Genomic DNA, 26,646 nt, shown 5'->3' with positions numbered 1-26,646 from the left:
AGCTCGGGCGGAGCCCTGCTGAGATTAGATCACCACCAACCTCCGGAGCGCATTTCGGGGAGAACCAGCTAGCTCTGGGTTCGAGTCGCCGTCACGCTGCCGGAGAACTCATCTACCTCTCCGTCTCTCTTGCTGGATCAAGAAGGCCGAGATCATCGTCGAGCTGTACGTGTGCGGAACGCGGAGGTGCCGTCCGTTCGGCACTAGATCGGAGCAGATCGTGGGACGGATCGCGGGACGGTTCGTGGGACGGTTCGCGGGGCGGATCGAGGGACGTGAGGACATTCCACTACATCAACCGCGTTTCTTAATGCTTCTGCTGTGCGATCTACAAGGGTACGTAGATCGGAAATCCCCTCTCGTAGATGGACATCACCATGATAGGTCTTCGTGCGCGTAGGAGATTTTTTGTTTCCCATGCGACGTTCCCCAACACAGAAGGTGTCACTTAAGATCGATAACCAAGCTGCAATCTCGTTGTGCAAAAATCCAGTTCATCACGAAAGGAGCAAGCACATAGATACCCGGTTCTACCACATCCGGGAGTGCATTAAAGAAGGGTTGATCGAGGTTTAACATGTGAATACGAAAGACCAACTTGCCGATATTTTCACCAAGTCCCTCGGTCGACAGAAGTTCATCGAGATGAGGAAGAAAGTCGGAGTGCAAGAAGTGAAGTCAAGCAACAAGATTAAGGAGGTGAATGTAGAAGTTAATCATGTTGTTCCTTGTAGGATTAGGAAAGAAAGCCAAACCAAGTCCTAGTAGTATTAGGATTCCTAGTCCTAGTCTATTTCCATAGTCCCTTGTGGACGTGTATAAAAGGCACCCTAGAGGTGTTGATTGTAACACCAGAAAAAACGAAAAGCAATACAAAGCAAAGGCTCGACACGGGCCTTTAGCCATCAAATCCATCGATCAGTTTTATTCGTGTCGCTAGTTACGCAAGTTCCGTCAAGTAGCCGACCGAAGCAAGAATCGCGTGGGCACGCCTGTACGGCTGCATACACACGTTCAAAAGCCAACAGGGTTGCACGCTGGCTGGACGGGATTTGTTGCTCCTGTTGGAGCGGGACTACAGAATGAGCTAGGGGCGCAGGGCGGATGTAGGTTCGAGCGCTCGCGGCATGGAACGGGAGATGGATAGCTCCGACGAGGTTGGCGCTCATCTGCTCGGGGCCTATCATTGGAGCTGCACACGGCGAGCTGGCGGCGCGGGGCTGGCAGTCCCTGGCTCTGCTCGTCTCCCGAACGGGAGCCATGGTGGTGGCCGAGATGCGGGGCGACGCCGGCGGCTCCAAGACGAGGGGGTTGTGCTCCGGCGAGGGACCGGCCGGACCCGGGGGTGGCGCGGTCGGGGCGAGCGGACCCGGCGGGGCTGGATGGCGGCGATGGCCCAAGGTGGTTGTGGCGGGGTGCAGCAGGAGCTCGGCGGCCATGGGAGGAGCCGCGACTCGGCGGCTTTGGGGCGGTGAGGTGGCGAGGGCGTCGGCTGGACGGTGACCAGTAGGGGCGGCGCAATCGTCCGGTGGTCGTGGGCGGTTGCGGGAGAGCGCTCGGGCGCGAGCCTGGCTCTCGAGCTGGCTGCGACTGCGGTCGTGGTGTGTTTACACTGTGGTTGCCCGGACATGTCCGAGTTGGCCATGGACGTGCCCGATAGGTGGGGGAATTGGGCGGATCTGAGCCTTTCGGATGAGAATCTAATGGGTGAAAATGGCTTGAGAGGCTAGGCCTGCGGGATTTAGAGGGCGTGGGCTTGCAGGTGGGATTTTCTAGTGGGGTGGCTGCAAATTTAGCTAGGGGAAACCCTAGTGGAGTGAGAGAGCTCTCTCCATGGGATGACTCTTATATAGGGTTTGGTCTAAGGTGGCATGGACCTCGTCCGTCCGATTGCGATCCGACGATCACGAACGGAGGAAGGGACTAGGTGGGTCTGGTGGGCTGTGTAGTTGGGCTATGTAGGGATGAGAGGGAAATGGTGCAGCCCATGACAGAGTTTTTGAAAACACCAAAACGTCTGACGATTGAACCGGCTATAGTGCCGCTATATATTTAACGGTACGTGTATCAAATGAACTTCGATTGCGACCAAATTTGACAGACGACCTACCTACATTAAAAGAAAACCGCACGCCAAGATTCAACCCAATCCGAGAATGTTTTATATACACCTTTAAAAAATATATTAACGATGTCGCGGGCGCGTGCGTGTGTGGTTGGTCTCAAAACGGTCAACGACAAAAACTGAGAGAACCGACAACTAATACCGGATGCATGTTCTGAAAACTGGCGGCAACAGAGTGCCGATGCAAGCGAATGATGCAATGATGAATGCGGCAAACAAATAAATCACAAGGCAGCACCAGAATAAAAGGAGAATCTTCTTCGAGCGTCGGTCTTGGACTGTTACATAAGTTGACTATGAGGCCTTAAAATTTTGGGAGCATAGAAATTGTTGACCTAGTCAAAATCAAGTGACACTATTCTACTTCCTCCGTTTCTAAATATAAGTCTTTTAAAAAATTTCACTAGAGACTACATATGGAGCAAAATGAATGAATCTTGGTTCTGAAGTATATATGTATACATTCGTATGTAGTCCGCGACTGGACCCTCTAAAAAGACTTATATTTAGGAAGGAACGGAGTAAATTGAAGACCTCAATTGATTCTGAGACTTTAAATTAGGAGAAATAATGTATTAACTAGGAGGGAGGGAGTAAATTGAAGACATCAATTGATGTGCATTTGGTGTTGTTGAATATTTAACTCTCCGTGAGGCGAAATATAAGGCGTATTAGTTTTTAAAAAGGCAAACCTTTTTCAGCTTGAGCAAATTTACACAGAAATACATCACTATCCAAAATATCAAATTCGTATAATTAGTGTCATCATAAAATGAATTTTTATATTTTTAATTGTTTAGTGTTGCGGATGACGATTTTTTGGCTCTAAACTCTGTCAAAGTTAAGGGAAAATTACTTTTCAAAAAATAATACACCTTATATTTTAAAAGCGAGGGAGTATTTGGTTGACAAGTGGGAAAAGCGATGAACTGTGTTTACTTTTTATTTACAACGCAGAGCTTTGGTGAGTCTTTAGTGGTGGGATTCTGCATTATCTGCTTATCAATTCATATTTATGTGAAAAAGATCTATGTATTAGTTGCATGTACTATATTGATGCTACGCTATCATATATTGGGTTTTTTTCAGTTGATGGGATGGTTTATGAGATCGATATGTTTTTTTAGGCCAGTGGTTTCCAAACCAAATTCAAAAAAGCATAGTGAATTAAAAGAACTAAATGAGAGAGCTCCTTCACAAATCGTTGACTCGACTAAAATGGGTGCCCCAATTTCAAATCGAGGACCTCAATCAATTGTGAGGATTGAAAAATTAGGGGGCATATTATATTTATTAGAAGGGTTGGGTACGCTTTGCTGAGTCGTTTATGTTGTGGTATTTCTTACAAAAATAATCATTGGTTTCAAAATATAAGGTGTATTATCATTTTAAGAAGGTTTCATCAAATTTGTAGAGAAAGATATCAAAACCTATACTATATATCAGTATGATTAGATACATCATAAAATGAATTTCCATATCATTTTTGTTCAACATTGTGGATGTTCATATTTTTGCTTTGAATTTGGTCAAAGTTCAAAAAATTGACTTTTCAAAAAACTTGCATACTTTATATTTTAAAACTGATGGAATATTCAGTTTGGCGTGTGATGGAGATGAAGGTGTTGTTTCATTTTTAGTTATAATGTAATGATTTGGTGGGCCTTTCCTTGTGTGATTTTGTGTTCTCCGCTAACCAACCAATTTATATGTGAGAAAATTTCTATGTCAATGGCTGCATGTACTATACTGATCCTAAAATATCATATTGTGGCGTTTATTTTTTCTAGATGGTGGAAAGGTGCGCGGGATTGATAAGGTTTTGTAGGCTAGTTGCTGCTGATTGATTTAAAAAAATGTTGTCCCGGGAAAAATCATAAATCAAATTCAAAATTAAATACCCCATTTGAATGAAAGAGCTCAAAATTAGGAAACATTGTGAATTAAAAGAATTGAATGGGAGAGCTTTAGAATTGTTAATGAAAGGACATGTTGTCGCTTAGAGTGGGGTGAATAGGCGGCTTAAAAACAATTATGATTTCGTGTTAACAAATGCGAAATAAAACTAGCATTTAGTTTGTCAAGCACAAAACCTAAATATACTATGTTCAACTACGTGTAATAACTTATGCTAAACAAGATAAACAACTTTATGATAGCAAAATATATAACTTGAGACAGGAAGCCTATCACAAAGTAAAGTGCAGAAATAAAATGGCTCGGTTAAGAGATAACCGGGACATGCAGAGAAGACGATGTATCTCAAAATTTATAACCTTACGGATGCTAATTAATCTCCATTAAAGCTTTTGCAGATGCTAATTAGAATTACAAAAACCTTTTGCAATTTAAAAAAACTGGGATTTTTGAAATAAAATGTTGATGAAAACATAAAATGTTTGTGAATTCAAAAAATGATCGGGATTTTTGTAAAAATATTTGTATATTAAAAAAATGTTCACCATTTTGAAAACAATGTTGGTGAAAACAGAAAAGTCCATGATTTTGAAAAAACGTCAGTGTATTATTTTTTAATGCAACTGAATAAAATGTTTGCTAATTAAAAAAATGTTCATGCATTTCAAGAAATGTCATAAATTTAAAATCAGTTCGTGAATTACAAAATAGTTTATTGATTCATAAAATGTTCATGCATTTCAAAAAATGTTCGTGAATTATCTTAAGAAAATCCACCCACTTCAAAAAATATGTTCATGTAATATAGAATTGTTCGCCCATTCAAAAAAAACACTTAGAAACCGTTCGCAATATAAAAAAATGTTCATGATTTTTCAAAAATGTTTTTAAATTATACAAAATGTTCACAATTTTAAAATTATTCCCATATTCGTAAAAACATTCACAAATGATCGAAGGTATGTAGTTAAATAGTAATGTTTCTGAGTCTTTTTGACAATATAACCATGTAAATTTTGAAGAATTAGCTGCAAGGGTGGATCAAAATATTATAGTATGTTTTCTAAAAAAGTTTCTTAAAATTCAGAATAATATGTGAATTATAAAGTTTTTGATAACCATATTTTTTAAAAATGTGAACAATGCTTCTACTTGTGAATAAATTTAAAAGAAGAAACATTTTCTTGCATTTGTGCATAAAATTTTAAACTCATGCGATGAGACACGAACATAGTGTGATCATCATTGTTGAAAATTAAGATATATTTTTTCTCGTTACAACACATGGGTCTTTTTGCTAGTATATCATAAAGACCAACTCTTTCTCATGATCAATTTGCTATATATTCACAAGTGGAAGGAGTGGTGATATGATTCGTTTGTGCGTTTTTTTTTCTGGTAGGCAGGATCCTCTGGACCTCGCACGGGATCGTTCGATAGTTTCCCTATCTGACGCACATGTGCCAAGTATCGCTGTGTTAAAAAACAGATCCACAGAGTCCACACAAGTCAAACACCACTAATCTCAAAGCGACGGCCTGGTTGAGAGGGCAAACGCCCGGACGCACTCGCCGTGGACCGTGTGGTGCCGCCGACCGCTCTGCCCCCTCCTCCGCCTGCCCACTACTACCTCGTAGCCGGCCACGGCGAAGCTCCCCCAGTCTAGGGGGTTTCCGCGCCTTTCTTTCCCTGCCTCCCATGGCGCCTCCCCTCCTCCTCCGCATCCTCTTCCTCCTCGCAATCACCGCCGCCGCGTCGGCAGCAGCGCGGCGAGAGGCGTTCCGTCGGGACCCCGGGCACGAGCACTGGCACCACGGCGCCTTCCACGACGTCGAGGAAAGCGTCCGCGCCGACGTCCGCCGCATGCTCCACACCCGCGCAGAGGTACTCCACTGCCCCCCATCGCCCCGCCACTCCCTCGCTAAACCTCCCCGATCCCCTTCGCGTGTGGCCTCTGCAGACGCGATCTGCACAGAGTAATTGAGCTCGAATGGATCCGATCTCGGTCGGAGCTTGCGGCGCAGTGCGAGTGCGGTGCGGTGAATACTACTCCCGCGTGTCTGGGATCCGCGCCTGCAACTGGATTTCGTTTCTCTCCATCAGTGATACCGAGAGCAATTTTTATCGTGGGACGTGTCAAAATTTCCCAATTTTGGTTTTTTAATGCATACAAGTAGAACTGTGGCTGCGAAGATGCGTGCGAGTGTTTACATGGTTTCGCGTTATGAATTATGCCTGGGACTTGAGGCACCGTAGATTAAATTGAGCCTGACATTAGATAATCGGTTGCCATGGTCATACTGCTGCTCGTATAAAGGAGAACTGAGCAAACAGTAGTGATGTATCTGTAATCTATTTCTCTGCTCAAATTTTTGTTTGCTCGAGAACATGTGTGGTGTTACTTATTAAAGATTGAACTTCTATAAATACATTTGAGGAATTTTGCAGGTTCCATTTCAAGTGCCCCTCGAGGTTAATGTTGTTCTGATTGGTTTCAACGGTGATGGGGGGTATAGATACCCTTTGGATGGGCACAAGCTTGAGCAATTCCTAAAGATGAGCTTTCCACTCCATAGGCCCTCTTGTTTCGAGACAGGGGAGCCAATTGATATTGAGCACCATATCATGTATAATGTCATAGCGGTAAGGCTTCATTTACGATGGCGATGTAGATTATTTTTCGCCATCATGCACGCCTTGTTTTCATCCAGTGATATTAATGAAATTATTGCTTCGTTAGGCTGGACAACCAGAGCTTATTTCTCTTGAGAAGTCACTGAAGGAGGCTATGGTTTCTGCAGGAACCGCGAGAGAGGTAGAAATATGTTATTTTCCTACAAAAGTATCTTTAAACGCTGTGCAGATCTTGATTGACACAAGACATGGCACTAATTATGTTGTCACCCACAGAGTGAATATGGTAGGGAATTCCCCCTCTTTGAGGTAGAAGCAACTGTAGTAGAACCTATATTCGAGAGGCTATACTCATTTATTTTTGATATGGAGCCTGGTCGTTCTGCAACTGAGATGGATAGGCCTGTACCTGTTGCAATATTTGTTGTTAATTTTGATAAGGTACGTACACTTATATATTGTTCTGTATAAAATACTTCTCTAATTCATTTCACACCTGCATGGAAATTGTAGTTATTATTCGTGTGTAGACTTATAGTCTTTTGGAAATATTGAGTAAACAGCCTAATTCTTCTGGTTGTTTATTTTCCTATTTCTATTTGAGGGAAACAGAAGAGAAGAACCCTACTGAAATTATTTTAAAGTTATTATACAATAAATAATACATAGGAAGAGAAAGGTAAAAAAGTTAATTTAACTAGTGGGAGTTGCATTCTGAACGTGAATTATACTCACTATCCTTAAAAAGAAACTCTCACCTTCAACAGATCCATGCCAAACATTTTTCTTCATCTAACTTTGTTTTATGATATAATTAAAATAATTATTTTGTTTCTTTGTAATTACATATGCGGGCAGTCTACGCTTATCAAAACTTTGAACAGTATTTTTAGATAGAGATAATCATGCTTGTGCAACATCCTTAGCCTTCTCTAAAAATTGGAGCATATGCATAGATGAGTCCCAAGAGGCATTAATAACAGCCCAACAATCCTTAGTAAACTGGCCTGAGACAGAGCATGCATAGAAATTCTTTTAGAATGTAGGGGACCCTACTGAAATATAAAAGAAACTGCACAGAAGGTATTACAAAGGAAAATAAGTTAATTCAACAAGTAGGAGTTTCATCCCGAACTATGTTCACTTTGCTTAGACAAACAATGCCCTCACATTTTCACAAGTTTAAACAGATTCAGGTCGAACGATTTATCCATCTCAATTTGTTTGATGGTGTATTATAAAACATATTGTTTATTTGTAATTTATATGCCAGCAGCCTACGGTTATCAACACCTCGAACACCATTTAAGATAAAGATAGTCATGCTCAGGCAGCATCCTTGGCTTTCTGTAACAATAGGAAAATATGCAAAATGACTCCCAAAAGACATAGATAAGAGCCCATCAATCATTAGTGAACTGTCCAGAAAGAAAACATGGGATTCAGTGTCCATCCTCATATATTATACAATTATATTTGGAGAATAGTAATCAACATTGACAAAGCTCTTCCTTGGCAGGTCAGAATGGATCCTCGGAACAAAGGAGTTGATCTTGACAGTTTAATGTACAGTAAAATTAGTGGACTGACAGAACAAGAGCTAAAAAAGCAAGAAGCGGATTACATCTACCGTTACCGGTACAATGGAGGTGGAGCAACTCAAGTTTGGCTGAGTTCTGGAAGGTACTAGTTGTTCTAATATACTGTTTTTTTGTTACGGACTAACTCAAGTGGAGCAACTCAAGTTTACGCATTAAGGACGCTCAAGAATTTTCATTTTTAACTGACTAAATGTGAAAAAATCAACCCCTTCAGCCCAGTACATGATTGCAAGAGAGATGCGAAGAGTAATCTGGAGGGAATAACCATACCAATATTCCTATTCTACTTGCACTTGTCCTGCCAGATCCCTTTTTTTGTTTTCATGGCCCTTTCTGTTTATTATTTATACCATTAGATTTATGTGTTGTCACTTTCCATCCTTAATGCGTACACCCTCCATTCCAAGATATAAGGCATATTGTCTTTTTAAGACAAGGTTTTGACCAACAATTGCTGTTTATGTGACATGAGATTATAGTCACTAGATTTGTTTTCAAAAATATATATTTATTTATAACTTTCATTCTGTATCACATAAACTACATATTAACTGACTAATCATGGCCAAAGGTTTGTCTTGATGAATCAAAATGCACCATATATTTTGAAACGATGGTAGTACGTTAGTTTTTAATGGCAATGATCTTTCTGTCCCAACGGTGGGGATTACAAAAAGTTTTATCCCCTTGTTTTCTGTTCTTGAAAACAACTAAGCTGTAACAGGCAATCCTATTGGATCTTTCAGTCAAAAAATAAGATCCTACTGAATCTGACATCCTTTTTTCATTCCAAAGGGGGTACTTTTCCCAAGGGGCCAAGGGTGTGCTTTGTAATGGAAATAATGCCAGACCATCTTTACTCAGCATACTTGTTTTAACGGAAACTGTAGGGAGGCCCTGGCATTTACTCAGCTTCACCTAAAAAGATAAATCATATTCACTTTCTTCTTGTTGCTTGGTTGTTAGTAGCTAGCTATCAGGGCTGCAAATCCTGGCAGGCATCGGCCATTTCCCATCATTTTAGGTGATCCTAACTTGACCTGGTATTTGTAAACTGACCGGAATTTGGATTAACTATATGCTACTTTGGAGGTAAGCATATAGGAGTGAATATGGTATATGAAGGAGCACCACTTACGGAATATATACAAAGAGAAAATAATAATAATGACTAGGCCAGGAAATAGTTGGTCTCTGATGCACTCCTTCCGTAAAGAAATATAAGATCGTTTACATCACTAAGACAGTCTTATATTTCTTTACAGAGGGAGTACTAGACAGGGTCAAGGGTTGAACAAAAACAGAAATTTGTACCCTGGTTGCCATGACTCGTTGAATTACATATCATTGATTATTTTATGTGCATAATTTTTTTCCGCCGAGACTTAAGTGTGTCATGCTGTAGTATTGACTGTTACATGGTAGAGCTATTTTCTTTTATCATGCCCTAAAATCGTTTGATAGAAAGAGTGTTATGCTGTACTATTAACTGTTACATGTTAGAGCTATTGTCTTTTATCATGCCCTAGAATAGTTTAGCAGATTGCGGCTAAGTCATGCATGCTCTAAATGACAACTTGCTGCTCCTTGCAGATTTGTTGTAATAGATCTGTCAGCAGGCCCTTGTACATATGGGAAAATAGAAACAGAAGAAGGCAGTGTTAGTTATAGGTCAATGCCGCGGCTGTCAAATTTAATCTTCCCAAGAGGACTTGCTGCTCCAAGTGCCAGTTCAACACAAGATATTTTTGTTGGGCAGCTTGCAGGTTTAATTTCAACTACCATTGAGCATGTAATAGCTCCTGATATCAGGTATTACTGGAAATTTCTGTTATTCATAAGACATTATATAAGAATCTATTAACTTCTGCTCCAAATAACAGCTCATCTTAGTAATAGAAAAAGATCAGTGATGAATAACTGAAATATCATATATTTTCTGTAGACTAGATAATTGCCTGTGCGTTGCAACAGGGGCACAAATATTTATACGCAATCACCGTGATTTACCTGCCATTTATTGTCAAGGTGATTACATACTAAAAGTAGACTTTAGCTACCAATTGAATCAGTACTTATTGACTTACCAAAAGAAATGTTTTTTTTTGGTAAACCAGTAAGACGTGGGACATGCGGGCAGCTGAGGTGGTTTAAAAAAAAGGTGGGAAAAAGGCAAAACCGGAAACGGAGGTGGGGTGAGGAGGCAGAAAAATAATGTAACATATTTTTAAGTTGGAGATTGACAAAGTTAATAGACAATCACAGTAACTATTTTTTTTGTCTGACGTATTCGCATTCTCTCTCCAAAAAGTATATATTCAGTTATCTCTCTCTAGATCTCAAATAAAAGTTCTCTGTAAAATAATTTCACTTATCATCATATACTTAGTAAAGCAGAAGTTAAACTCAGGAATCAGGAACAAGTTAAATCACCCCAGTACCTGAGTACGATCTTCTGCGTCTTCAGTTCCTTGTGCACATCTTGTCCACTTGGAGCCTGTAGCATAAACTAGGTTACCTACTTACCTTGTTTTCGTTTCTGCATTTTATCACACATCCTTGCAAAAGAGATGTGCATTTGTTTTGTTTTGTCATCTCTAGGCGTGGAAGTATGGAACAAATAGTAGGAATTTAGTTTTCTATTCCCACCTTCACAGGCTCAGTTTGCTGTTGTTCTGCTGTGCTGTGTATATTTGTAGTGGTGCTGTGAAGAATCTGCCAAAAGCCTACTACTTTGATTGGCAAATCACATTAAAATTAGATAAAAGCATGCAATCCAATGCCGGTCTTACGTTTGATCTCATAGATTCTTTGAACATGATAAAGTTGCTCAATCAAATGAGATCATAATCCATCCAGTGCCAAATGATAAAGTTATTCTAATACGAGCTAAGTTTGTATGGATAGCTGGAAATTCGTAAATCATTCAAAACTAAACTGTTTACAGTTGAAACAGCAAAAATATGGCACATAACCAATTGACACCTGTTGTACTCCATACTTAATGTACAGCTGGTTAATCCGTTCTTCTGATTCGTACATTTAGCTTAGGATTTCACTGTGTGGGGCAGGGCTATTTTAAGATTGAGTATAGTCTGATGCTCTGCAGTGCATGTCAAACATTCGTAGGCTCACATAATGAATAGTTCAAGCAACAAGTGTTCTATCTGTCTGCTATTCTGATATGTCCTTTAAAAAAATCCAGGTTTGAAACTGTTGACATGACATTGAGGTTGCTTGTACCTATCATTGTGCTACAGAACCACAATAGGTACAATATTCTTCAAGCCGGACACAACAACAGTATAGATGTTAAAGCTATTGAAAGAGAGGTTAGTTGACTTTCTTGGATGAATTGTGAATTTATCTTTAGGTGGCTGAAGCCACAGTATTCTGTAGTCAACTCACTAGTTTGTGTTTTGTGTTCATGTACTAGTCAACTACTCCCTCTGTCCCATATTAGTTGTCGCTGATATGGATGTATCTAGGCGTATTTCAATGTTAGATACATCCATTTTAACGGCAACTAATATGGGACGGAGGGAGTAATATGTAGGAGCAGCATTCCGATTACATATTATATTGGACAAAAAATATGTTTGTCATTTACACGAAATAGCATCGCAAAAACGTTAGAGAAATGCAATTTTGCATCTAAAAGTAAGATACAAAGTTGTGTTACTCCATTGTTCCTTGTTTCATGTTGGGAGAAATTGTCCACTTCTATAGAAATAGAATAAGGCAAAAATAAAACGCTAAATATATATAATTACAGTGATGTCAGGGGTATTATGGTCCTTTCCTATTGGTCTAGGGCTTGGATGTTTCCTTGAGTCCTTGTTATTTTTAAACAGTACATCGAGGTTGCAAGCAAAGCTTTCTCAATCAGTATTAGTTCCAGTGTTGTTTGACTGTTTATTATCATTTTACAATCTGTAGTCCAATGGGATTTTATTCGAGAAGTCCTTTTGCGGCAATTGTATTGACTATTAATTGCCTGTGGCAAATCCATGCAATATTTTTTTTTTGCCTAGATCCTGGTAGGAGAATAGGAAATTGGAACTTTGCAAGTATGAAGTGAAGATCTGTCTTGTCACATTGTTCAATTTAGGAAGCAAGATCATCATGATTCAATATTGGTTGAAAATGAATACAACAAATGTCTTAATGCCTGGCTGATTTATTAGTGAAAAAAGTATGCTGTGCCTGTTTTTGCAGTATGAAGTACACATGGTTATTGATCAGCGACGGGCATATATATGTCTTTATTTTTTAACCTTGTGACCTGAATTGTTAGTACCACCATGCATACTCTTTCAGGTAAAAAAGATGGTCCATGCTGGGCAGGAGGTTATAGTAATTTCTGGTTCGCATGCACTGCATGAGCACGAAAAGTTAGCTGTTGCAGTCTCAAAAGCAATGCGTAGTCATTCTCTTCATGAAACAAAGAGTGATGGTCGATTTCACGTCCGTACGAAAACATACTTGGATGGAGCAATACTCAAAGAGGTATGTTAGGTTTTAGCTTCATTCAAAGGCATTATGTTGCAATTGCAAGGGTATTATTTCCATTATTGTAGCTTCATAGACCTACTCACCTATCACCTACAGATCTTGGATGTATGCTTCATTCTTGGGTTGAAGAGGCACTTTTGGAAAAATTAACATAGCATCTTCATCTATTTATATAGCATAAAATATATTTATCCAATTTCCACGTTTAGTAAATATAGGTGCGGGAGAGCTTGTCATGTGGAGAACTATACACTAGACTTCACCTGGCCTGTTAGCCATGTCTTCCTAATAACGTAAGGATAAAAAAAACACAACTGTACAATTCGTAATCTTCATGGATCTTTTGCTTGTGCTTGGGAAAAGGCTGAATCAAGTGAAAATTATAGACATTTTTGGCACTAGGTGTAGAAGACATAGGACAGCGGTTCGACCCGCAATGTTGTATGGCGCTGAGTGTTGGCCAACTAAAAGGCGACATGTGCAGCAGTTAGGTGTGTCGGAGATGCGCATGTTGAGATGGATGTGTGGTCACACAAGGAAGGACCTAGTCCGGAATGATGATATACAAGATAGAGTTGGGGTAGCACTGATTGAAGAGAAGCTTGTCCAACATCGTCTGAGATGGTTTGGGCATATTCAGGGCAGGCCTCCAGTGCATAGCGGACGGCTAAAGCATGCTGATAATGTCAAAAGAGGCCGGGGTAGACCGAACTTGACATGGGAGGAGTCCGTAAAGAGAGATCTGAAGGACTGGAGTATTACCGAAGAACTAGCCATGGACATGGGTGCGTGTAAGCTTGCTATCCATGTGCCAGAACCATGAGTTGGTCGCGAGATCTGATGGGTTTCACCTCTGGCCCACCCCAACTTGTTTGGGACTAAAGGCTTTGTTGTTGTTGTTGTGTAGAAGACCATACTGAACGGGTCCCATAGCTTTTATGAATTAGTGAAACCTGAAGTACTACAAAGCAGAGTAATTAGAGGGGATATTATATGGATAGATCCAGAATGCTTATTTCTTACTACATTTCAACTGCAATACTCTGATGGATCCAGAATGCTTATTTCTTACATTTCAACTGCAATATTCTGAGGTGGTTATACCAACTGGTACAGGAAATGGAACGTTCTGCCGATGTGCTGTCGGCTGGTTTATTGGAAGTCTCGGATCCTTCCCTCTCAAGTAGATTCTTCCTGAAGCAGGTGCGTAATATTTGCTGTATGAAATACACTGGAATTTTATGCCAATTTCATGAATCATAATACCTGTTTTTTTAATACGGGTGTTATCTATGGCAAACAATTTTTGTCAACAACAGCATTGGATGGATGAGCAAGATAATGTACAAGATTCTATCAAGCACAAGCCTATTTGGGAATCTTACATGCCCAGAAATAAGAAAGAAAAACGAGGAGCTGGAAAAAAGAAACATGGAGCCATGTACAGAACTTATGGAACCAGAGTAATTCCAGTGTAAGCTACTACACACAAAGAGAGCAAGTATAATATTTCAAACTCATATTGTGCTCCTGCAAATAAAAAAAGGATAAAACTGGAAGTGATAAATTAAGAAAAATAAGAAGACAAGGGTCACTGTTCACATGGATTTTGTCCTTCCATTTTATTGTAAAATTTGGAAGTTAAGATATAGTGCCACCTCAAATTATGCACTCAACAAATGTAAATTATCATTTGTGCATAGAAGTAGAATTATTCACAAGATATTTTAAGAACTGGGGTCCTAAGAATGCATTGTTGAGGCAGAAGGTACACTGCTACTTTTGCTGATTTGTTTTTCAACAGCTTTGTATTATCATTGGCTGATTTTGATCCTGAGCTTATGATGGAAGAGGAAAGCCTTGTTTGGACAAGTAAAGATGTTGTCATTGTATTGGAGCATAACAATAAAATGATTCCTCTAAGGTATGTTTGTAAAGAAAGAAAAAAGTTCTACGGATTCCTGCAGAGCATGAGTTCTCTGTGTTTAAGCCTTCCTTATGTTGCAGCTACGTGTCAGAAACAACTAGGCAGTTTGCGTATCCATCTCTAGCACAGCGTCACATCTTGGCTGGTTTGGCTTCTGCAGTTGGAGGTTTGAGTGCACCGTATGAACGGGCATCACGTATCCATGAAAGACCAATTGTGAACTGGCTATGGTCTGCTGGATGTCATCCTTTTGGACCATTCTCAAACTCCTCTCAGATCAGTCAAATCCTTCAGGACGTTGCACTGGTAATGTTAACCAACAACACCTATTCTATTTTCCTTAAATGATGTACAATGAGAGTAGGGGAGGGAGTAATAGTGAAGCATTGTCAGAATACTTGTTCATGCCTTCAATGTTCTGTACATTGCATTGGAACAGAAACTGTGTAACGCCGAGTTCAGGACCACTATACATCCATTGCTTGTTCCCTTCCATGGGCCTGTTTTTGATAATTGTTCCACGTGTTAGGAACATGCTATGTTGGGTATTTATTTTTTCTGCTGTTCCGTTGCCATTATGTCCACATAAGCTGGGTATATGCGTAAATCATTGTCACGATTCTCTAATCATCATCACCAGGTTTCCATTTTAACCAATATAAATTCTGGTTCAAACACTGGTTTCTCAACCTGTGTCAACATATATGCCTAGCATTGACATCAGAATGCATTGGTAGTGCAATTATTGATAGTAAAATGCGTCTTTACCGGCCTTTGCAACCCATTTAAAGCTGACATGTACAACCTTACGGCAAGCTGTTGTCATATTCATTTGTGACGATTTATGTTTTTTTCAATGTGCAGAGAACTACAATCTATGCCCGGGTTGATGCAGCTCTTCGCAAAATAAGGGACACATCAGAGGTCCTTTGACATTCAATTGAACTTGTTCTCGTTTGGTTATTTTCTTGACGCCCATGGCAAACTAAAACCGTGATTTCTTGTTTTTGCAGTCCGTTCAATCATTTGCGTCAGATCATCTTAAGACGCCATTAGGAGAACCTGTCAAAGGTAATACAAACAAGTCTAGCACTGAGTTATGGGTAGAGAAATTCTATAAGAAGGTGACAACGATGCCGGAGCCTTTCCCCCATGGTCTTGTTGAACGTTTGGAAGAGTACCTGGATGTAAGTGCATGTTTCATACAGTGCATTAGTCTACTTTACTGTGGAAGTTCTGTCTGGACCTGATTTGCTTTTCTTTTTGCACCTTTTCAGAGGCTTGAGGAACAACTTGTGGATCTATCTTCATTGCTCTACGACCATCGTCTGGTTGATGCTTCTCAAAACAGTTCCGACATCCTGCAGAGCACTATATTTACCGAACAGTATGTTAACTTTATCTGCAGTCGCTAGTTCCCAGCTAGCTTTTCTGCCTTAACTCCTTGTACTGTTAAACCTTGTATAGAAAAGAACATTTTACTCGTTTTTTGCTGATCAGTTTGCTCCATATTCACCCTTTCTTTGGAATCATTCTTACCATTTTATGGTTGGACAGGTATGTAGGACGTGTTTTGTCTGCGGAGAGAGACAAGATGAAGTGCTGCAGCATTGAATATAGTCACCCGAAACAGTCATCCCAGGCTTTTGTCTATGGAGGGATCCTTGTGGCTGGATTTCTTGTCTACTCATTGGTTATTTTCTTCTCTTCACCAGTTCGATAACTCGCTCAACAACTTGATGAAGGCAGTTAAGGATTTTCTCCATGGTGACAAGATGGTAAGCTGGGGGGTATGTCAAGGACGACGTCTGGATGAGGCCATGAACTAATGTTGTGTGGTATTATTTAGGGCTTGTGTCTTCAAAAAGAAAAGAAAAAAGTTAGGGGTTATGTTGGATTGTAGCACAATTTTGTCTATGAGACTGTCATTTTTCAGTACTTGAGCTGTAGGAATCTCCATGGCATGTATTCCCTCCGTCCCAAATAAGTGACTCAACTTTATACTAAACTTAATATAAAATTAAATCATTTATTTTGAGACGGAGGGAGTAGTAGTGAGCTAAACGCTCTTATATTTCTTTATGAAGGGAGTACTACCGTATCAAAATGTAAGGTGTTTTGATCACTCCCTTTTGCAACTTACTACTATGTGATCCTCTATTTCTAAATAGCTGCCTTCCATTATAAAATTTTCCTGCGGCTCCATGCTGCTGTCATCTATATTTCCCATTCTTTTTTTCCCCAATCCATCGCACAACTCGCTGGCTTTGCCCCCTAAGCTGAAGGTTTTCTAACGCGCCGTTTCCTTCTTGACACTGAACAGTTATTATACCTTCCGTTTCAACCTTCTACTGTACTGTACAAGATTAATTGAATAGGTAGTCCAGCGGCCGTCGGTCGGTTTGTTAGAGCATCTCTAGCACCCCTTAAATCGTTTGAACTATAAAATTTCGACGAGTATAGGAGTTTGAATTCTTTTTTCGGCTAGATCAGACCCTGCATGCTTAGCCTGGCCCGTAACTTTTTTGCGGTGGTCCAGAAACGCGTCCGCCGGATGAAATATCTGTGGGCTCGCGTGTTTGATACGGGTCCGAACATTATCCCTTCCTTCGTTGTCGTGAAATTTCCAATCCCTCATCGCATTTCTCGATGCCGGTGCCTCGGATAAGCTGTCCGCGATGGGGAACTCTAGCCACCGGGGCGACAACCTCGAGCGGGTAGATCCGATGGGGTGCGGAAGGATGAAAAGATCCGATGGGGTGCGGAAGGATGAAATATCTGTGGGTTCGCGTGCTTGATACGGGTCCGAACCCTTCGTTGCTGCAAAATTTCCAATCCCTCGTCGCATTTCTCGACGCCGGTGCCTCGGATGAGCCGTCCGCATGGGGAACTCTAGCCGTCGTGGCAACAACAACCCCGAGCGGCCGTCAGATCCGATGGGGTGCGGAAGCGCGCCGCAAGAGCACACGCTACGGATGTGCTCTACGGACTCACGCCGTCATCGTCGCTCCTCCGTTGCGAGACGGAGGACTACGACCGCATGCGCGGGCGACTCTTCTTCGGCACTCGCAGCTCCACCGAGGCGTCGAGCTCGTGCTCCTCTCTCACCCCGATGAAGAGGGGCCCGGTGGAGCTCCTTGCCGTCCTCCTAGTGAGCTCCAACGAGCTTTTATGTACATACATGTATGTTCTGTACGAATGATCTGTCTCTATGTACGAATGATCTATGCTCCGACGAGATTTTGCGTTATGTAATTTGTCGCCGAAATATATTTTTAAATTTTATAGTTCTGGATACGATTTCTGCTTTCGTGTGACGATTTTGAACCCGTATAGACCTCCTTAAGCGAATTGTAAACCGCGTATAAGTAGTCAAATCCATAATTTTTTTGCGTTTTACAGTTTTGATCGCAAAAAGTATACAGAACAGAAACCGTAAAAGTGATCAAACCCGTAAATATTTTAAGGGGCATGGAAAAGCCACTCCCGAAACCCTTATTTTTAAAGGCTGGAAGGCCGATTCTAGGGGGCCTCGTATACTGATCAAACCTTGTTGGAGCAAACACGCCGTCGCGGAGTTTGCTGGAATCCATCCTAAACTCGCTGGAATTCATCACTGCACGCTGGAAAAGGCCGCTGGACGTCGATCTCCGCCGGTTTGAATTGGACGAGTTCGACCTCGCCGTGGCCTCCCATGACCTCAGTCTGGCTGCCGGAATCCTCCCGGCATGACCTGCAAAGGGGCACGACTCGGTCGACGCGACTGGCAACAGAGTAGGACAGTGCCGGCGGGCGACGGGGCATGACCGATCGACGACAAGGCGTGGCCGGCGAGTCTGGGCGCGACCGACAGGGATGGGTCACGTCCGACGGGTGACGAGGCATGACTGACGAGCGACGGGGCGCGGCCGGCGTGGCCGGCACGACCGACTGGAGGGAGGACGGCGACCGTCGGATCAGAGGAAGGAGCTCTTTATCCCAGTTTTACAGTTTGTGTTATATTTTTTGTTCGATCATAGCTAAAATGAAACCTTAAAATGTCTTTTTTTGATCCGTATCCTAGTTTTACAGTTGGAAAACACTTTAAATCAGGCGAATGATTTCTTCCACTCTTAAGCCGACTCCTGTGTGCAACACGTGTCCGTGTGAGTCCACCCACCGCTCCATCCAACCTTATCTCTTGGCTATCTTTCTTCTCCATTCTCTTTCTCCCTTTTCCCCTTTCTTTTCCGTTCATCAATGGTAGAGGAGAGGCCATCAGACCCACGGCGAGTACCACCAACCACTACACCTAGGAACCGGGAGGGACCGTTGCCGACGGCCGCATGGTGCTACTCTGCCGCATCGGGCACCCTGCTGTTGCAATCCCGCCATGGATGCGGCTGCCATTGATGCAAGCAGGAGAGGAGCTCGTCGTTGGCCTAAACCCGTATCACTGCATTCGCGGTCGTCGACGCCATCGCATGCTGCGTTGCAGCACCCATCGACGCCGCAGTGCGCTGTTGTTGTCATCTTTCAATCAAAGCATCTATCGGAGTAGCGGTCCGTTGTTGTTGGCGTCTTTCAATCGAAGCATCTGTCGGAGCAGCGGTGCGTTGTTGTTGTTGCATCGCTGCATCCGTTGGCGCGACCGCACGCTGCGCCGTAGCATCCGCTGACGGCCCGGAGCTGCAACGTTTCTGCAGTGATGCTACGGCGACAGCTACAATGGAGCTTCACCGATGACTCCAATGAAGCTTCACAGGTGGCCCGAACGTGCGATGCAGTTGGTGCTGCTGCAATGGAGCTTCACTTGAGTTGTAATAGAGCATCGCCAGACGCCTTAGCTGCTGCGTTGGAGCTTCGCCGGAGCTACAATGAAGCTTCACCGGATGTTGTCGACGCCGCATTGGAGCTATGGTTGCGCTGCGTCGTGTATTCCAATGAAGCTGGCACCCCATTGTATTGAAGCTGATCTGTTGTCATAGCGTTGCTGAATCTAGTGACCACCAGCGCGTTGATCCGACGGCTGAGCAGGCGGATGATTTCTCTAGGAAATCATCAGCCTGATTTGTAGCAGCCCCCTTTACAGTTTGTGTTTTTACGAGGTGTGCCCGACCCGTACTTTATAGCTCCAGGCCCCCTCACGTCTTCCTCCACTTTCCAGTCTGCGCCGGGAAATTTCTATTCTGCCGGCTTGTGTCAATCTGCAACATCGATTCATCATTGTGTGGTTTGATTAAAAAGAATATTGTTGTGTGGTTGCAAGTTGCAACGCTTGGTAGCCTGAGGTCGCATACATCCGGAGAACCTGACCGACAACTCCGTGTGTGCAGCAGCTGCAGGTGCCACTGTTGCTCCCCGTCTACCCCAAAGGTCCTCTTTGTACTGAACTTTCTTTCATTTCTCATGCATGGCAGCTTGGTAGTCGACGAGCTACAGGACCAGGACCGATCAGGTGATCGTCGATGAGCTGTCAACTGCCAGATTGCCATGACTACTCCCCCTGCTGGTCAAGCCGCTGTGTTCCACGACTCGGGTTCTAACAGCGACGAGGCGGCCTGTGCCCTTGAACTGATGGTCGTCCGCAGGCACACCGAAGCTATTGCGCGGGGATGCAGCCCGACTCGTCAGGCTCCCCCTCGCTCCGCCAGGCGTCGATCCCAGGAGGAGTGTACACCACTGGTGTCACCACCGCTCTCTTCCACTACAGTCCTGCTGCCAAGCCGAGTCTCCAAGCGCACCACGGCCTCGGCTTCCCCGAGGATGGGGCATGCGCCTAGCCAGGCTTTACTGGAGCTCTGCGCACCGATGTCCCTCCTGCAGCCCCTGCGGTCACTCTCCAGACCACCGGGATTTCGGGCATCCCCAACGCCACCACTACTATGCTGCGACCCCCTTAGGCACACGCCGTCCCCTACTAGGGGTAATGCCGCAGCCAACCGTGAAGAAGTGCTCACCCATCTTTGAGGAACGCTAGAAGGGCATCCTCCCAACATTTGATTCTCCTCCACCTAGGCCTCCTACGGCTCGCCAGAAGACAATTGTCGGCGTCCAAGATTTCCAACAAGGGTGGGATCCTTTCCCCGTAGAAAGCGAAGCGGGATTGGCCCCTGTACGACGATTCCAGCAACCAAGGCGGCGGAGAAGCTTCTATGCTGCTCCCTGGGGATTTGTGCGAGATGGAGAGGATGTCACTAAGGCCACACTTGCGGATTTCACTGCCAAGTTCAAGGATCAGCTCGCTCGTCAGGTGATCCTGGCCATGAGGGCTTTCTTCCACCTCGACGACCAGGCAGTCAACATCGTCGAGGAAGCGCTGATTGATCATGGTGGAGAGGCAGCTATGGACAGGACCCAAGATGATATTCACGCGCAGCTGGACCTGGGGTCACAGTAGGCAGCACCTGATTATCCAGTGCTCTCGGTGTAGGGATGTTTAAGTTGCTCATGTCAGTCTTTCTTTCCTGTGTAATGTGTGCCAACAAGCTTGATGTCAAGGCTACAACTACGGGTCGGCCTGGGCATAGCCAAAAGTCGCCTGTCTCCCAGTACTGCTATCTATATGTGTTGCTTATGCTATTTCTCAAGAATGACGCTGGCCCTCTCTCTGTTACATGCTGCTGCTCCTCCTGGACGACACAATGCGTTCACTATTGTGTTCCATGAATTCACAACCAATCACCACACTAAGTTGGAATGTACGTGGACTCAACTGCCCGGCCAGGAGGGCAACTGTCAGTGCTACGATTGCCGACTCTTCCTGTCAAATTGTGTGTTTGCAAGAGACGAAGCTTGATTTCGTCGACAAATATGTGGCGGCTTTCCTTGGTGGCAACTGGTTGAAAATCTTTGTGCAACGCCCTGCAACGGTACTAGGGGCGGGATCCTAATTTTGTGGGACGACAGCGCCGTCGAGGTCTCTGACATCTCTTCCTCGACCTACTGTCTTTCTGGCAAGGTTCGCATTTATGGGACAGATGTGTGCTTCAATTTAACAGTCATCTACGACCCCACTGACTATGGCTGCAAAGATTCATTCTTTGCTGAGCTGGTCTCTCATAAACCTTTGACGAATATCGCTTGGGTGGCACTTGGAGATTTTAACCAAATCTACCGGGCACGGGACAAGAACAAGACACATGTAAACTGGAGCAGGATCAACCGTTTCCGTGCAACACTCCATTCTTGTGAGCTCAAAGAGATCCATCTACAAAACAGGCGCTTCACCTGGAACAATGAGAGAGAAAACCCAACCCTGTGTAAACTGGACTCTTTTTTCTGCAATGCGGAGTTGGACACGACCTTCAACACCCATGTGTTGCATGCCCTATCATCATCCCTCTCGGACCATTGCTCCCTTCTGCTGGCTGATGACAAAGGTGTTGGAAATATGCCCTAGAGGCAATGCTAAATAATAATAATTATATTTCCTGTTTAAAGATAATCGTTTATTATCCATGCTATAATTGTATTGAATGAAAACATAGATACATGTGTGGACAAATAGACACAACAATGTCCCTAGAAACCCTCTAGTTGGCTAGCCAGTTGATCAAGGATAGTCAAGGTTTTCTGACTATGTGCAAAATGTTGTTGCTTGATGACTGGATCACATCATTGGGAGAATCATGTGATGGACTAGACCCAAACTATGAACGTAGCATATTGATCATGTCATTTTATTGCTATTGTTTTCTGCGTGTCAAGTATTTGTTCCTATGACCATGAGATCATATAATCCACTGGCACCGGAGGGATGCCTTGTGTGCATCAAACGTCACAACGTAACTGGGTGACTATAAAGGTGCTCTACAGGTATCTCCGAAGGTGTCCGTTGGGTTAGTATGGATCAAGACTGGGATTTGTCACTCCGTATGACGAAGAGGTATCTCGAGGCCCTCTCGGTAATACAACATCACACACAAGCCTTGCAAGCAATGTGACTAAGTGTAAGTCACGTGATCTTGTATTACAGAATGATAAAAGAGACTTGCCGGTAACGAGATTGAAATAGGTATGCGGATACCGACGATCGAATCTTGGGCAAGTAACATACCGAAGGACAAAGGGGATGACATACGGGATTGCCTGAATCCTTGACACTGAGGTTCAACCGATAAGTTATTTGGAGAATATGTAGGATCCAATATGGGCATCCAGGTCCCGCTATTGGATATTGACCGAGGAGTACCTCGGGGCATGTCTTCATAGTTCTCGAACCCGCAGGGTCTGCACACTTAAGGTTCGACGATGTTATAGTATAGTTGAGTTATATGTGTGGTTACCGAATGTTGCTCGGAGTCCCAGATGAGATCACAGATGTCACAAGGGTTTCTGGAATGGTCCGAAGACGAAGATTGATATATAGGATGACCCCATTTGATTACCGGAAAGTTTTCGGGCATTACCGGGAGTGACGAATGGGTTCCGGATGTTCACCGGGGGGGGGGGGGCAGCCCACCCGGGGGAAGCCCATAGGCCTTAGGGGTGCCGCACCAGCCCTTAGTGGGCTGGTGGGACAGCCCAAGAGGCCCTATGCACAGGAGATAAAGAAATCGAAGGAAAAAGTAAAAAAAAGAGGTGGGAAGGAAGGGAAGGACTCCACCTTCCAATCCTAGTTGGACTAGGATTGGAGGTGGACACCTCCACCTCCTTGGCCGGCGGGCTCTTGGGGTCTTGGACCCCAAGGCAAGTCTCCCCACCCCTCCTCCTATATATAGTGAAGGTCTAGGGCTGATTTGAGACAACTTTGCCACAACAGCCCGACCACAAAACATCACGGTTTTTCCTCTAGATCGTATTTCTGTGGAGCTCGGGCGGAGCCCTGCAGGAGTAGATCCTTCACCACCATCGGAGCACCGTCACGCTGCCGGAGAACTCATCTACTTCTCCATCTTTTTTGCTGGATCAAGAAGGCCGAGATCATCGTCGAGCTGTACGTGTGCAAAACGGGGAGGTGCCGTCCGTTCGGCACTAGATTGGAGCGGATCGTGGGACGGATCGCGGGACGGTTCGTGGGACGGTTTGCGGGGCGGATCGAGGGACGTGAGGACGTTCCACTACATCAACTTCGTTTCTTAACGCTTCCTGCTGTGCGATCTACAAGGGTACATAGATCCAAATCTCCTCTCGTAGATGGACATCACCATGATAGGTCTTCGTGCGTGTAGGAAATTTTTTGTTTTCCATGCGACGTTTCCCACAGTGGCATCATGAGCTAGGTTCATGCGTAGATGTTATCTCGAGTAGAACACAAAGGATTTTGTGGACGGTGATGTTCGATTTGCTTCCCTCCTTAGCCTTTTCTCGATTCAGCGGTATTGTTGGATTGAAGCGGCCCGGACCGACATTATTCGTACGCTTACGAAAGACTGGTTTCATCGATTGACATGCAACCTCGTTGCATAAAGATGACTGGCGGGTGTCTGTTTCTTCAACTTTAGTTGAATTGGTTTTGACCGAGGCGGTCCTTGGAGAGGTTAAATAGCAATTTGCACATCTCCGTTGTGGTTTTTGTGTAAGTAAGATGCGATCTACTAGATACCCATGGCAACCACGTAAAATATGCAACAACAATTAGAGGACGTCTAACTTGTTTTTGTAGGGTATGCTTGTGATATGATATGGCCAATGACGTGATGTGATATATTGGATGTATGAGATGGTCATGTTGTAATAGTTAATATCGACTTGCACGTCGATGGTACGGCAACCGACAGGAGCCATAGGGTTGTCTTTAAACTAACGTTTGTGCTTGCAGATGCGTTTACTATATTTCTAGGACGTAGATTTAGTAGTAATAGCATGAGTAGCACGACAACCCCGATGGCGACACGTTGATGGAGATCATGGTGTGGCGCGGTGCTTTGGTGATGGAGATCAAGAAGCACATGATGATGGCCATATCATGTCACTTATGAATTGCATGTGATGTTAATCCTTTTATGCACCTTATTTTGCTTAGAACGACGGTAGCATTATGAGGTGAGCTCTCACTAAAATTTCAAGACGAAATTGTGTTCTCCCCGACTGTGCACTGTTGCTACAGTTCGTCGTTTCGAGACACCACGCGATGATCGGGTGTGATATACTCAACGTTCACATACAATGGGTGCAAAACAGTTGCACACGCGGAACACTCAGGTTAAGCTTGACGAGCCTAGCATGTCCAGACATGGCCTCGGAACACATGAGACCGAAAGGTCAATCATGAATCATATAGTTGATATGATTAGCATAGGGATGCTTACCACTGTAACTATCCTCAACTCACGTGATGATCGGACTTGAGCTAGTGGAATTGGATCATGAACCACTCAAATGACTAGAGAGATGTACTTTTTGAGTGGGAGTTTAGCAAGTAATTTGATTAGTTAAACTCTAATTATCTTGAACATAGTCTAAGTCCACTTTGAAAATATTTGTGTTGTAGATCAATGGCTCACGCGACAGTCACCCTGAATTTTAATACGTTCCTAGAGAAAGCTAAGTTGAAAGATGATGGAAGCAACTTTGTAGACTGGGCTCGTAATCTTAAGTTGCTCCTACAAGCTGAGAAGAAGGATTATGTCCTTAATGCTGCGCTAGGAGATGAACCACCCCCCGCAGCTGACCAAGATGTTAAGAACGCTTGGTTAACACGCAAGGAGGACTACTCAGTAGTTCAATGTGCAGTCTTGTATGGCTTAGAGTCGGGACTTCAACGTCGCTTTGAGCGTCATGGAGCATATGAGATGTTCCAGGAGTTGAAGTTTATCTTTCAGAAGAACGCCCGGATCGAGAGTTACGAGACCTTCGATAAATTCTATGCTTGCAAGATGGAGGAGAATTCGTCTGTCAGCGAACATGTGCTCAAAATGTCTGGGTACTCAAACCGTCTAGCTGAGCTGGGGATTAAACTCCCGCAAGAGGCTATCACTGACATAATTCTTCAATCACTGCCACCAAGCTATAAGGGCTTTGTGTTGAACTATAACATGCAAGGGATGAACAAATCACCCGGCGAGTAATTCGCGATACTGAAAGTCGTAGAGTCAGAACTCCGTAAAGAGCATCAAGTGTTGATGGTGAATAAGACCACTAGTTTCAAGAGAAACGGCAAAGGAAAGAAGGGTAATTCAAGGAAGAGCGGCAAGCCTATTGCCAATCCGACGAAGAAACCCAAAGCTGGACCTAATCCTGAAACGGAGTGCTATTACTGCAAGGGTATGGGTCACTGGAAGCGCAACTGCCCCAAGTATCTGGCTGATAAGAAGGCGGCCAAGGAAAAATCAGGTATATTCGATATACATGTTATTGATGTGTACTTAACCATCTCTCGTAGTAGTGCCTGGGTATTCGATGCCGGTTCTGTTGCTCATATTTGCAACTCGAAATAGGAACTGCGGAATAAGCAAAGGCTGGCGAAGGATGAAGTGACGATGCGCGTGGGAAATGGTTCCAAGGTTGATGCAATCGCCGTCAACACAATTTCACTTTAGTTACCATCAGGATTAGTTATGAACTTGAATAAATGTTATTTAGTGCCTGCGTTAAGCATGAACATTATATCTAGATCTTGTTTATTGCGAGACGGTTCCTCGTTTAAGTCAGAGAATAATGGTTGTTCTATTTCTATGAGTAATGTCTTTTATGGTCATGCACCCAATGTGAGAGGAGTGTTCATATTAAATCTTGGTAGTGATAATACACACATACATAACATTGAGACCAAAAGAGTTAGAGTTAACAATGATAACACCATGTTTTTATGGCACTGCCGCTTAGGTCATATTGGTGTAAAGCGCATGAAGAAACTCCATACCGATGGACTTTTGGAGTCACTTGATTTTGATTCACTTGACACGTGCGAACCATGCCTCATGGGCAAGATGACTAAAACTCCGTTCTACGGAACAATGGAGCGTGCAAGTGACTTGTTGGAAATCATACATACCGATGTGTGT

At 43.5% G+C, this 26,646-nt stretch overlaps 1 protein-coding gene across 2 annotated transcripts; it reads left to right on the top strand.

Moving 5' to 3' along the window:
- The first annotated feature begins 5,574 nt into the window (after positions 1-5,574).
- On the top strand, positions 5,575-16,908 carry LOC123448809. Of its 2 annotated transcripts, XM_045125828.1 has the most exons (18): positions 5,575-5,926; positions 6,491-6,685; positions 6,783-6,857; positions 6,953-7,117; positions 8,196-8,359; positions 9,871-10,089; positions 10,223-10,305; positions 10,395-10,467; positions 11,483-11,609; positions 12,598-12,786; positions 13,909-13,995; positions 14,112-14,266; positions 14,597-14,716; positions 14,800-15,025; positions 15,584-15,643; positions 15,733-15,906; positions 15,997-16,106; positions 16,277-16,908. In XM_045125828.1, the coding sequence occupies exons 1-18, from the start codon at positions 5,741-5,743 to the stop codon at positions 16,440-16,442; spliced, it is 2,574 nt and encodes an 857-aa protein (XP_044981763.1). In that variant the 5' UTR covers positions 5,575-5,740; the 3' UTR covers positions 16,443-16,908. The 2 variants fall into 2 exon arrangements, with proteins under 2 accessions (XP_044981763.1, XP_044981764.1); XM_045125829.1 differs by lacking the exons at positions 10,223-10,305; positions 10,395-10,467 and having other exon boundaries at positions 5,576-5,926.
- The last annotated feature ends 9,738 nt before the right edge of the window (positions 16,909-26,646 follow it).

This window comes from Hordeum vulgare, chromosome 4H (assembly GCF_904849725.1).
Source record: "Hordeum vulgare subsp. vulgare chromosome 4H, MorexV3_pseudomolecules_assembly, whole genome shotgun sequence".
Lineage (NCBI taxonomy): Eukaryota > Viridiplantae > Streptophyta > Magnoliopsida > Poales > Poaceae > Hordeum > Hordeum vulgare.
The sequence above is the reverse complement of the archived record's forward strand: the minus strand, read 5'-3'. Positions and strand labels throughout refer to the sequence as shown.

Bases quoted from the DNA above. Each gene is read 5' to 3' on its own strand.
- LOC123448809 (XM_045125828.1), top strand. From the start codon at position 5,741: ATGGCGCCTCCCCTCCTCCTCCGCATCCTCTTCCTCCTCGCAATCACC. The intron at 8,360-9,870 runs GTACTAGTTGTT...TGCTCCTTGCAG, and splicing joins GTTTGGCTGAGTTCTGGAAG to ATTTGTTGTAATAGATCTGT. The intron at 16,107-16,276 runs GTATGTTAACTT...ATGGTTGGACAG, and splicing joins AGCACTATATTTACCGAACA to GTATGTAGGACGTGTTTTGT.